Source organism: Erythrolamprus reginae, chromosome 9 (genome assembly GCF_031021105.1).
Source record: "Erythrolamprus reginae isolate rEryReg1 chromosome 9, rEryReg1.hap1, whole genome shotgun sequence".
NCBI lineage: Eukaryota > Metazoa > Chordata > Lepidosauria > Squamata > Dipsadidae > Erythrolamprus > Erythrolamprus reginae.
Window position 1 is genome coordinate 21980219 of NC_091958.1, and position 12929 is coordinate 21993147.

The 12929-nt window shown below is 40.2% G+C and overlaps 1 protein-coding gene across 1 annotated transcript in view; it reads right to left on the minus strand.

The window, feature by feature from the left end:
- PKD1L3 (polycystin 1 like 3, transient receptor potential channel interacting) overlaps positions 1-12929 on the minus strand; it is a 107086-nt gene that overhangs the window by 36784 nt on the left and 57373 nt on the right. Inside the window, exons 17-24 of the mRNA XM_070761645.1 lie at positions 11507-11695; positions 11162-11286; positions 6371-6497; positions 5723-5854; positions 4272-4497; positions 3738-3931; positions 3204-3434; positions 402-503 (exon numbers count right to left, since the gene is read on the minus strand). Of these exons, the coding sequence (XP_070617746.1) occupies positions 402-503; positions 3204-3434; positions 3738-3931; positions 4272-4497; positions 5723-5854; positions 6371-6497; positions 11162-11286; positions 11507-11695 (1326 nt within the window). The remainder of the gene's footprint in view (positions 1-401; positions 504-3203; positions 3435-3737; positions 3932-4271; positions 4498-5722; positions 5855-6370; positions 6498-11161; positions 11287-11506; positions 11696-12929) is intronic.

Here is a 12929-nt window from a genome sequence, read left to right on the forward strand (position 1 = left end):
ATCAGCTGGGACTCAGGAGCCACAGAATAGATGGCGGTAGACCAGTCGGAAGTGGCATTTAATTCTCCAAATTACTCGAAATTTCCACTACCAATAGAACTGGTCAGAACCTCTGCATGTGTGTCTGAGGATCAGACCAGAGAACATTACGCAGATAGGTTTTTTTCATTTTCATTTTTGTTAATTAAAGACTGGGGCGTGCGCCAGCCATGCTAAGTGGGGAATGCAATGAGGACGAAAGGAAGGTTTAGTTTTGTAATCTATTCCCATCAGAAAGATGTCTCCCACCAGTCTATGGCTTGGTGATTTAAGAGAACATTCTCTTCGGTGCTTATTTAGACTCAGGGTAAAATAAGTGCTGTGGCTCTTTTAAACCACAAGATCTGGGACTTCATTGCTACCTTAGAGGTCGTAGCTGCACCTCGGCGATGTCCGGTATAAACTGTCACTAGATAACGATATTGAGCAAAAGGATCATTGTCTTCCAGGAGGGTTATCTTCACCTAGAGAGAAGTAATGCAACTTCAGGAACAACCAGGAGATGATGAATAGAAAAAGGATAGTTAGAATAATTGCCATAATCGGTGGAACAACTTTCCTCCAGAGGTTGTGAATGCTGGAGGTTTTTAAGAAGAGATTGGATAACCATTTGCCTGAAGTGGTGTTGAGTTTGCTGACCAAGCAAGGGGGTGGGACTAGAAGACCTCCAAGGTCTCTTCCAACTCTGTTAATTTTAATTTGCGGACATGTAAATAAACAAGGATAGATTCCTTGCTAAATCAGTGTTGACAGGTTTTTAAAAAATGTACACTGTTCAAGATCTACAGAATTGAAAAAAAGAACCTGGATAACTCATGAGACTCTCCATAGACTTCATGAATGGTAAATTGTAGGGATTGTGTAAGCCAAATATTAGCTATGCTTTAGGATATACACAGAGACAGTTATCTGAAAAAGCATGGTGAAGATTTGCCCAGAGACAGTGAGTCATACAATGGCCATGAACTTTGGACACAGTAAGAAAAAACCCTCAACAGCGCTCCTGGCACGAGATAACACACTGACGGTGTGATTGGCTGGCAGCTCAGCTACCGATAGGTGCATAAAGTGAGAATTTAGTAGCCTATCATAAGCTGTAGATGATACCTTTTATAACCAATTAGAAGCTTAATAGAAATAGCCTATGAACAGTTAGGTATCTAGAAGCCTTATTTTTGCATATAGAAATAGCCTATGATAACTTGCGTATTCAAAAGTTTTATTATTAGCCTATAGATTTGAAAAACCTTATATTTGTAGCCTATAAGAAACGTATATTAGGAGAAATTAGACTTGTATTTAGCCAATAGAAAATTACTAGCTGAAACCCCTTCATTTGCATATGAAGGGTATAAAAAGCACACCTGTAAACAATAAAGCTTTGTCACTTTACCCAGACCATTGACTCCGTGTTTCATTGGTAAGCACTAGCAATGGTTTCAGGATCGGGCCTCGTAAAGTGAACCATCACAGGGTTGTCGAGACCCCCGTCCAACGGGGATCGCGTCTCGTCAAGTGGTGACCCCAGACGGTGACTGATTGGCCTTAAGGACATCGCTGAGGGGGCAACGCTTGGATCACGCATCTCAGCGCACTCAACCTCCCATCTCTTACCCAGTGCACAAATACGTAAGTATGGGAGTAAGGCTGTCTTTGCAACAGGAACTTCATGTTCGGGAATTAGGACAGATAGTTGAAGCTAATAAAACTTATTTAAAAAAGAAAGGGCAATATCCCACAAAAAAGGGATTGGCCAAATTATTATTATATATCTGGCAAGAATGTCCAAGTTATCCTCATAAAGGAACATTACAAACTGAGGCATGGACAAAAATAGGTGAATATTTACATAAAGAACCAAGGGCTCCTCCACCTATTTTATTAACATGGAAAGTTGTTTTAACAGCCCTAAGGCTTCATTACGATGAGGAGACTATAACAACTGATAGCCATAAAGAAGCCTTTAAGGAACCTAGCGCACCTCCTGAATATGAGGAAGTAGAAGCTAAAAAGATGAATAGATCTAATGAGGTGGTAGAAACCATATACCCTGTAACCACACTTAAAACAGAGAAGGGAGCGTTAATGACGGGAATAGAACTAGCCAGAAAAGATCCCTCAACTTCAATTGATGATTTAGAAACCATGTCAGCGTTTCCTGTGGATTTTGCCGGGGCAGCGCCGGTATATACCCCGCTACCATTCTCTTTAATTAAGGACCTAAAATATGCTGTACAAAATTATGGGCTGGGATCCCCCTATGTATGTGGTTTATTGGGAAATTTAAGAACAAGTTACTCACTCTTGCCGCTGGAATGGGTCACCCTGGCAAAATCGCTGCTAAATCTGACCCAATTCATGATGTGGAAAGCAGTTTTTAAGGAAGAAGCTGCAAAAAAAGCTAATACACATGGGGTTCCCGAGGCCCATGTGAGGGGTGTGGGGAATTTTCAGACCCAGCAGCAACAAATGGCTATTCCTCGAGCCACCCTAGATTACACTGCCCAAGCCGCCTTGACTGCATTTTCAAAAATAGGCAACTTTGGAGATCAAACCTCCTCCTCATTTTTAAAAATTGTGCAAAATAATGGGGAAAGTTTTGGGGATTTTGTTGAGAGATTGCAACAATCTATCAACAGGGAAATTAATAACGAGGAAGCAAGAAAACAACTCACGCTTAAACTAGCCTTTGAAAATGCCAATGCGGATTGTCAACGTGTATTGGGTCCCCTGCGTACAGACCCCTCTAAAATATTGATTGATTATGTGAAGGCTGCTGCTACAGTTGGCTCAGTAATATATCAAGCAGAAATTAGACTTGTATTTAGCCAATAGAAAATTACTAGCTGAAACCCCTTCATTTGCATATGAAGGGTATAAAAAGCACACCTGTAAACAATAAAGCTTTGTCACTTTACCCAGACCATTGACTCCGTGTTTCATTGGTAAGCACTAGTAATGGTTTCAGGATCGGGCCTCGTAAAGTGAACCATCACAGGGTTGTCGAGACCCCCGTCCAGCGGGGATCGTGTCTCGTCAGTAAATAAACCATTGTATCACCTTGTAGGTTTCATAATGGCTTGGCCTCTTTTTACAAGCAGAAAAAGAACTCTTTGTATTGCAATGGGGGGGGGGGAGTCAGACAGATCCTACATACAACTTACTTTGGCATCATCTTGGATGTCTTTTCTTCTGGCCCAGATCAGAACCAGAAAGTAGATGAGGAAGATACATCCTACTGTCGTCACCACAACAGGGTTGTCCACAAAAGTGGCAAACAGCTCCACAGTTTTGCTGACGTCGATGGTGTTTGGCATGACGAAGAAAGAGCTGCCAAAGAAGGTCAAGTGGTTACAGAGACACTGAGTGTCCTCAGGAGTAGTTTTGGGACCAACCTAGAAGCCAAGGAAGAGATGTCATCTTAAACCTCTATCTCTGGCACATCTGTATAGCCACAGACTTCACGTAGATGTTTGAGGTCTTTGTTTCCACATCTGTCGGTGTGGTAAGTGAAGTGCCCATCTGGAAAAAAAGGGGTTGGATCTGGGCCAAGGTCATGGATTGTTTTTAGGAAAGGCTAATAGTTCAACACAGAAGAAAAATCTCAGGAGCAGAAAAGGAGAAGAGTGGCACAGTGGTTAGAGTGTAGCAATAAATCTTCAATATGTATTCCAATATTTCTACTTCTCTCTACTTACACGGCATCCATAGCTGTTCCAACTCTTTTGGTGCTCATCCCAGAATACACATTGGGACACAAAGCAAGTGATGGAGATGTTCATTTCATTGGAAGCAAAGAAGTCCAGTTCTGTGTCTGGTCTCACTACAAAATAATACAATCCTTCTCCAAAGATCAGATCTTCTGAGTGAAGCACCCAGGAATATACCTCATCTGAGTCGCAAAACAATAACAACAGCAACAACAACAACAACAACAACAACAACATATTTGTTAGGTGTGTTTTTCACAAATTCAGATTCTACATTAACTATCATTATGGTCACACAATAATTACAAAATAATTGACACTCGTTTACAAAACAATGTCATAATGTAGTTAAAGATGTAGTTCTAGGTCTGATCCAAGCCATTATTATTATTATTATTATTATTATTATTATTATTATTATTAGATTTGTATGCCGCCCCTCTTCGTAGACTATGGGTAATCGTTATGGCTTACTCAACAAAGCTTTAAAAATATGCAACTTCTGAGAGCATTTTATTTTACCTCGGGTATTTCTGTTGTGAGGAAGATGTGCCATCAGTTCATGATCAGTCTCGTTGGGAAGATAATCATAGCCCAAATAAAGGATAAGTGGAATATTTTGATCCACCTCCAGGTAAATCACCAGAGATGAGTCTGCTGAAGTCACGTTGACTTGGACAGCTGTGAAATTTCCCAGATTCAATACATTCTTGTCCTCTTGGGTTGCAGGACTCCTGGGTAACCTTATCTGTGGTTAAAGTTAACTTATTAGCTCTGGAAATCCATTCATACCTTGACAGCTTTAAAAATAGATGACAAGCGGTTACATGTGAAAGGATAGCACTAACCAGTGGTGGGCTGCTAGCCGGAACGCCTAATTGGGCTCACCTCTGCAACTCTGGAGGTACCGTGAGTTTGAGTGGAATTATACTTCTGTGCTCCTGCAGGTACCAAAATCGCGCACGGAGACGCAGGTGCACCCGTGTTCCGGCGAGGTTTTTTGCTTCTGTGTGTGCCATTTTCCCATAAGTGCCGCCTCTGCCGCGGGCACTCACAGCGAATGGTGGAGAAAGAGGCTTTAGAGTGCCGTTCGAAGCTGTTGCCCGGCTGCAGAGGATGCACCTCCTTGCCCAGCAGCAGGTTCACCCCCCGTTCATGACTACCGCAGCACCTACTACCCTGTTTCCCCGAAAATAAGACGTACCCCGAAAGTAAGGCATGTCAGAGGTTTTGCAGAATTTGCTAATATAAGGCACCCCCCGAAAATAACCGTAGTCAAGTTTACATACGGTACGGTGGAAAAACATATGGTACCATTCAAAGCTGTTCATAGCGGTACCGTAATAATGTGGCGTCCCCTGCTGGCCCCTTCCATCGCTTTGTACCATCCAGTACAGCAGACACAGTCTGCTGCTGTCTCACCGCCATTACAGTCTCCACTACAGTGTGTAGACTGTAGTTCCTCTGGTGGCCGGAAGCTGCAATAGCGGGAGTATACTGTTGTACCATATAAGTGCCGTCGTTTGTGTGTGTGGGTGCCATACTGACAGGTACCGTATCGTAATCAGTGTATCGTACGGTACACTTTCTTTGGGGGTGTCAGCTTTTCTGCCTGTGAGTTTGTCTTATTTGAGAAATATAAGGCACCCCCCGAAAATAAGACGTAGCACAACTTTTGGAGCAAAAATTAATATAAGACAGTGTCTTATTTTTGGGGAAACACGGTAAGAACAACAAGAACCTACACAGCCGCTCCACCCCGCCTATCCACCTTCTTTTCTGCGCTCGGAGCAGTGTGCAACTGGGAAAACACTCCCCATCTGGGGGAATCGATCGAGAGGGACCGTGCATGTTCCCCAGTGTCACACACGACCCTTAGCATCGCTCTGCACCCCTCCAGGCCTTCCCCCCATACTATTTGAGAAGCACTGCACTGCCCTTAGGGTGGAAAGCCCACAGAGAAGAAAAATCACCTCAATATCTTCTGACAGGTTATACACTGGAATGACCAGTCCATCTAGGCTGGTGAGGGTCAGGCCTCCAATGGTTCCCTGGATATCAAGTGAGTCACTTGAGGAAAAGGGATTCACCGAGAAGCTCACCATCTGCAAGAAGGGATACTTAATGGTCAACATTTCTTCAGATAGGGGCCAGTCCCTGTCTCTCAGCCCTTGGAAAGATGCAATGGCAAATGACTTCTGAAATCTTGCCAGGAAAACCTGCAGAGACTTTTTCTGAAGTCCATCTTGATTTGAATGCACCAAAGTATGATTCACTTGGTACATATGGGTGTATGATTGTTTACTTAAGTTAAGAGTCTTTTATTGTTTTTTTAACAGTTAGTTTAAGGGGGATTTTACTTTTTTTTTTTACTCTTTAACATTTGACTTTATTGTAATTGCATCATATTTTTATTGCTGTAAGCCGCCTGGAGACCTACAGGATTGGGCGGCATATAAGTCAAATAAATTAAATTTTAAAAAGAAGAAGAGATGGTCATATGGACCCTCACTGGTATTTCAACATTTAAATTCCGATTTTTTAAAAAAGAGACATTTCCAGACCAGAAGGAAACCCATTCCAAGGGCAAAAGGAAACCCCAAATAAAAGTGCGCGCTTGCCCTAATGTCCACCGTTTCATCGCTGTCTCCCGAGATGCTGAGAGAAGAAGCAGAAGGGAGCGTGAAAGCAGCAGAACTGGAGTTGGAGATTTTAATGGCCGTGCTGTTGACATTCTCGGTCTGCAACCTTTACACAAAAGAGTCAGAAAACAAGACAGGTGAGAAGACAAGGCAGAAAAGCAACACACGGATTCTAGGTCGTGGGTCACTACAGAGCTTAATTTTATGAGGAATGACTCCTTGATCTTCTTTTATACACCCTTAAGAGGAGAAATAAGAAACAAGTGAGAAACTGGGTTCATAATAACTTTGTAGGACAGAATGTGGCTGTTTGATTTTGGGTTTTGCTTAATATATTGTAGGGATCTGGATAATTTTTTTGTTTGTTTGTTTGTTTATTTATTTTTTATTTATTCATTCATTCATTCATTCATTCATTCATTCATTCATTCATTTATTTATTTATTGGATTTGTATGCTGCCCCTCTCCGTAGACTCAGGGCGGCTAACAACAATAGTACAAAACATCATGTAAATCCAATACTAAAACTAATACTAAAACAATTAAAAAACCCTTATTTATAAAACCAAATATACATACAAACAAACATACCATGCATAAATTGTAAAGGCCTAGGGGGAAAGAATATCTCAGTTCCCCCATGCCTGACGGCAGAGGTGGGTTTTAAGGAGCTTACAAAAGGCGAGGAGGGTGGGGGCAATTCTAATCTCCGGGGGGGAGTTGGTTCCAGAGGGTCGGGGCCACCACAGAGAAGGTTCTTCCCCTGGGGCCCGCCATATGACATTGTTTATTAACCATGGTTTATAATGGAAATCCTGCAATGATGGGAGGGGAGGGGAGGAGAGGGCTATCCGATGAGAGCAGAGATGAGCAAAAAGTACAAGTATTAAATAAATCTTGGTTTGTTCCTAGCATCTCCATCTAAACAGAAGATCTGGGTTTATTTATTTGTGTGTTTGTGTGTTTGTGTGTTTGTTTGTTTGTTTGTTTGTTTGTTTGCTTGCTTGCTTGCTTGCTTGCTTGCTTGCTTGCTTGCTTGCTTGCTTGCTTGCTTGCTTGCTTGCTTGCTTGCTTGCTTGTTTTGTCAAGTATTGGTGGTATACAAAGATATAACAATATTTATGTACATGATGCTAGTAAAAGAGAAACATTAGGACAGGGGACAGAAGGCACGCTGGTGCACTTATGCACGCCCCTTACTGACCTCTTAGGAATCAGGAAAGGTCAACAGTGGATAGTCTCATGGTAAAGTTGACCTTGTACTTTTCTGAATCATTTTTTTGTTCTGATTTCAAAAATGTATATAGTTTTTCTGTAGCAGGTATAGTTTCCATCTAGCAGCATCATTATTATAAGGTATAAGAAATATACTGGTGACTTTAAGAAAACAGTAATCTACCTATCAGAAATAAGGTAATAACAAAAATGCTTCTACATCAGACACTTTATGTGATAGAGCAAAACTAAGCATGTTTTTGGAATCAGCACATCAAACTCCATAAAACAAACACATTACTTTTGCTGATGGTTTTTTTGTGTTGACCAGTGTAACAAGACCTCCACGAAATGAGGCCAAGCACTTATTTGGGAGGTGACAAAAAAATAAGATCCTGTTTTTATTTTCGGGGAAACATGGGTATACATGAATCTGTGAGCAGGAGGTTCCTTTAAATCTTTGGAAAACCAAAAGCCTGCTTTGCCTTTCACCTGGCAGGGCTAATCAGTGACAGGTGTTATTAATGGTCCACCTGGACAGCCCCCTAGAGCTCTGAAGGAAATTAAAATGGACACCCACAGACTTTGCCTGGACTGTTTTATATTGTTATATTGGAAACCTTTATGTATCAACCTTTATCAATGATTTTAAGGAGGTTTATCAATATTAAAAGCAACTGAATTTCCTGCTGGGGGCCATCATTGAAATATTCCATCCACCTGGTAGGTTTCTGAAGGTAATAAGGAGAGAGTTTTCTTTGGATATGTGGTTAGTTGGAACTGTTAGCTTGCCTGAAGGAGTGAAAATCAGGGATGGCTATAGAAATATTACATGCATCATGCTAAGCTATAGATTTCTATGGTTCTGATTTAGTGTGATGTATGAAACCAGCTTTTGTGGCTTGCAAAAGCTTAGCTTAGTTTAGCACAATGTGAGGTTAAAAAACTATGCAATCAGTGGTTCTCTTTTTAAAACCTGTTGACCAAATGTTCTTCTGCAATATCACGACTGCAGCCAGACTGCAGCCAGAATTACCTTCGCCCAATGTTAGAAAAATACAGAAACCTCATCAGAAAAAGCAGTAATTAATAAAGTATATAATTGTTCCAAAATAAACAAACTGAGGATGGAATTAAGTGGCCAAAAGGATTCTGAGTATTATGAAATATGGGCAGAATGGCACAGATGGATTGAGTTAAGAAACAGAAATAAAAAGATCACAAAAGATATATAAAGATCAGTAAAATAAAGAATATAAATATGTAAATATGAATGATTTGAATAGGGATTCTGTGATTAGATGAAATAATACAAATATTTAATTAATATGTATATTATTATAGGGTTTAATGAAATATCTGATGTAGCAATGCAGAAATACTAAATGTTTGCTGATATTATAATTTCTTTTGTTGTTGTTTTTGTTTTTCATTTGTTTGGTTTTTTATTTGGGAAGTGAAAAGAAAATAAGACCCTGTTTTTATTTTCGGGGAAACACAGGTATACATGAATATGTGAGCAGGAGGTTCCTTTAAATCTTTGGAGAACCAAAAGCCTGCTTTGTCTTTCACAGGGCGGAGCTAATCAGTGACAGGTGTTATTAACGGTCCACCTGAAAAGCCCCCTGCAGCTCTGAGGGAAATTAAAATGGAGGCCCACAGACTTAGCCTGGACTGTTTTATATTGTTATATTGGGAACCTTTATGTGTCAACCTTTATCAATGATTTCAAGGAGGTTTACCAATATTAAAAGCAACTGAATTTCCTGCTGGGGGCCATCACTGAAAGATTCCATCCACCTGGTAGGTTTCTGAAGGCCTTTAATTCTGACAGCTTCTGAGGTAATAAGGGGAGAGTTCTCTTTGGATATGTGGTTAGATGGAACTGTTAGCTTGCCTGAAGGAGAGAAAATGATGGATGGCTTTAGAAATATTACATGCTAAGCTATAGATATCTATGGTTCTGATTTAGTGTGAGGTTTGAAGCTAGCTTTTGTGGCTTGCAAGACATAGTTTATGGCTTAGTACAATATGAGGTTAAGAAACAATGTGTGCAACCTGTGGTTCTGTTTTTAAAACCTGTTGACCAAATTTTCTTCTGCAGTAGCACGACTGCAGCCAGAATTACCTTCGCCCAATATTAGAAAAATACAGAAACCTCCTCAGAAAAAGCAGTAATTAATAAAATATATAATTGTTCCGAAATGAACAAACTGAGGATGGAATTAAGGGGCCAAAAGATTCTGAGTATTATGAAATATGGGCACAATGGCACAGATGGATTGAGTTAAGCAACAAATAAAAAGATCACAAAAGATATATAAAGATCAGTAAAATAAAGAATATAAATATGTAAATATGAATGTTTTGAATAGGCTTTCTGTGATTATATGAAATAATACAAATATTTAATTAATTAATATGCATATTATTATAGGGTTTAATGAAATATCCGATGTAGAAATGCAGAAATACTGAATGTTTGCTGATAATATAATTTATTTTGCTGTTATTGATGTTTGTTTTTTTATTATTAATTTTTTTCTTTTCATTGTTATTTATTTGTCTTTTTCAAAATATATTTGAAAACCAATAAAATTTCTTCAAAAACAACAACAACAACAATGTATGGAGCCAGTGGTTCTGTTTTTAAAACCTGTTGACCAAATGTTCTTCTTTATGGTTTCCTCTGTTCTTGTTCTGATTTCAAATATATATATAGTCTTTCTGTAACAGGTATAGTTTCCACGTTGCAGCATCATTATACAGTATAAACCGTATAGGAAATATACTGGCAGCAATAAGAAAACAATAACACAGGTTTACAAAAAAATATTTTTGTAATCATTGCAGCTGACTTTGTAGTTTTTTTAATCATTTTTTTGTTCTGATTTAAAAAATGTGTAGTTTTTATGTAGCAGGTATTTTCCACGGAGCCGCATCATTGCATAAGGTATAATATTTATTTGTTTATTTGTTTTGTCAAGTACATATTAGGCATGTAAAGATATAATAATATTCATATACATGATACTAGTAACAAGAAAAATAAAAGAAACATTAGGACAGGGGATGGAAGGCACACTGGTGCATTTATGCACGCCCCTTACTGACCTCTTAGGAATCGGGATAGGTCAACGGTGCATAGTCTAAGGGTAAAGTTTTGGGGGTTTGATGAGTCCTCAGAGAGGGACGGCATACAAATCCAATTAAATAAATAAATGATACTACAGAGTCAGTTCCATGCATCAACTACTTAGTTACTAATGATTTCTAGGAAATGATTTCTAGGAAATCATTCTGAAAAGCTACTACTAGGAAAATAAAAAATGCTAAATGAAATGAGGTTTTTTTTGAGTCTATACAATGCATAAACTCAGAAATGTACTTTATGAAACAAACTAGGATCATTCCTTCCTTCGTCCCTCCCTCCCTCCCTCCCTCCTTTTTTCCCCAGTGGTCATAAGAAAGTTTGCAGCCCAGATATAAATCTTTATCATGGTATATAATATGTCTTTCATAAACAGAAATAGAAAACAATTGAGATGGATTACCTGTTGATATACATAGCTGCAGAAGGAGCTGTTAGCACCAAAGGCTCACTGTTGGGCAATTTCCCAAAAAGGAGAGCACTCTGAAGGTTTTCAACTGTAGTTATGAGTTCTTGCGAGACTGAATTCTATGGCGGAATAAATAAACTAGATTCTGTAAGAGTCCTTTATATTAAGGCTAGTGTTAAGGTTAAGGTTACGGGTTCGGGTTTGGGTTAGGGAAAAGACAAGCCCCTATTTTATGAGAGTATCCAGAACATGCCCTTCGGACCATAAATGGTGAACGAGGATACCAACAAGCTTTGCAGAGGCATCTCAATGCAAGGCAACACACCTGCTTTACCACACCCTCACCTGTGCCATCTCAGGGACCGAGGCTTCATCTGTTCCGTTCTGCACAGTAGCTTCCAGGACATTGCTCACTGCAGTGAAAAGGTAGCTGGCAGCTTCCTTGTGCTTTAGATGATCTTCTCTATCTTCAGTGTCTACCACCAGTAAGGATTCGCTAACGCTCTTCAGAGTTTGACTAGCTGCCACCTAGAGAGAAGAGGAAGAGGTCTGTAGCAGATGACCAGGCAGAGCCGGAGGGAGGGGTCAAGTATGTCATTGGTCTCAAGTCTCTTGAAGCTCCTAGAAAGAGATCTTAAGTCCAGCCCACCTTGAATTCTATTAACTCTTATCTAGTGCCAATATGCTTTGACTGCTAATAGTTCTCAATAAAGGAGAATATTTGCAGCTCAGGGTTGAGATGAGAGGTCTCCAAAGCACTGATAATATGACCTAGCTTGCGTTGTGAGTGGTCCATGAGCAGGTCAGTTAGTCATAGATTCTGAGGAAGATGAACCGGGTCCGTCTTGGTACCCTAGGCCAGTGTTCTTTATAACTGAGTCAGAGAGTGAGAGTGAGGGAGAGTTGGAACCTGAGAAACCTTCAGCGACTGCAAAAACCCCAGGATGGCAATGTCTCAGTCAAAGAAGGAGGAAGACATTGGGGATCAGGAGCCCTTATTCGATACCCAGGTCAGAAGGTCAAGAAGCAGGCAGGAATATCTTTATGGGGAAAAGTTCAGAAAGTGAGTCTATGAAATAAAGTCTAGTCAGTATAGCTCTAGAAAACAGTTGACTACACCCAGACAGTATATAAAGGAAGATTTCTGGGTAAAGGGGTGTGGAGTTTGTCATGGTGGAGGACTCAGATCCGAAGTGCCAGAACTGCCGTGCCTCCTTTAAGAGTCATGTAGAGATGCCAATGAATGAGAAAGAAAAGAAACCTGGAGATTTGTAAGGGTATGTGTATGATTTACAGACATTATCTCAAGGAAGAATGTGCTAATCAGCTCCACTGATGGGCGGTTTGTTATCTCTTGGCCAGTTTGAATGGGGCCTCTGCCAACATGAACTGAACAGTCTGCTCCTGTACAAAGCATCTTTAACTATATAAAAGTAGTATAAAAGTGTTTGAATTGAATCCTTTGCTCATGGGGGCTTCTTTATTCCAATCTGGCAGGCCCAAAGCAGAACAGTTTGCATAAAGTCTCCGGAGAGGGGTGGCATACAAATCTAATAAATGATGATGATGATGATGATGATGATGATGAAACATCTGCAGCAAAACAACCAATCTCAGAGAGCACCAAGGAGCCCTCATTAATACTTCAAATTCTTATACAGCAGTGATGGCCAACCGTTTTTGGTTCATGTGACAAAGGGATGTGTGTATGTGTGCTAGCATGCGCGCATATGCCCACACCCATTTCCTCCCCACAGACATG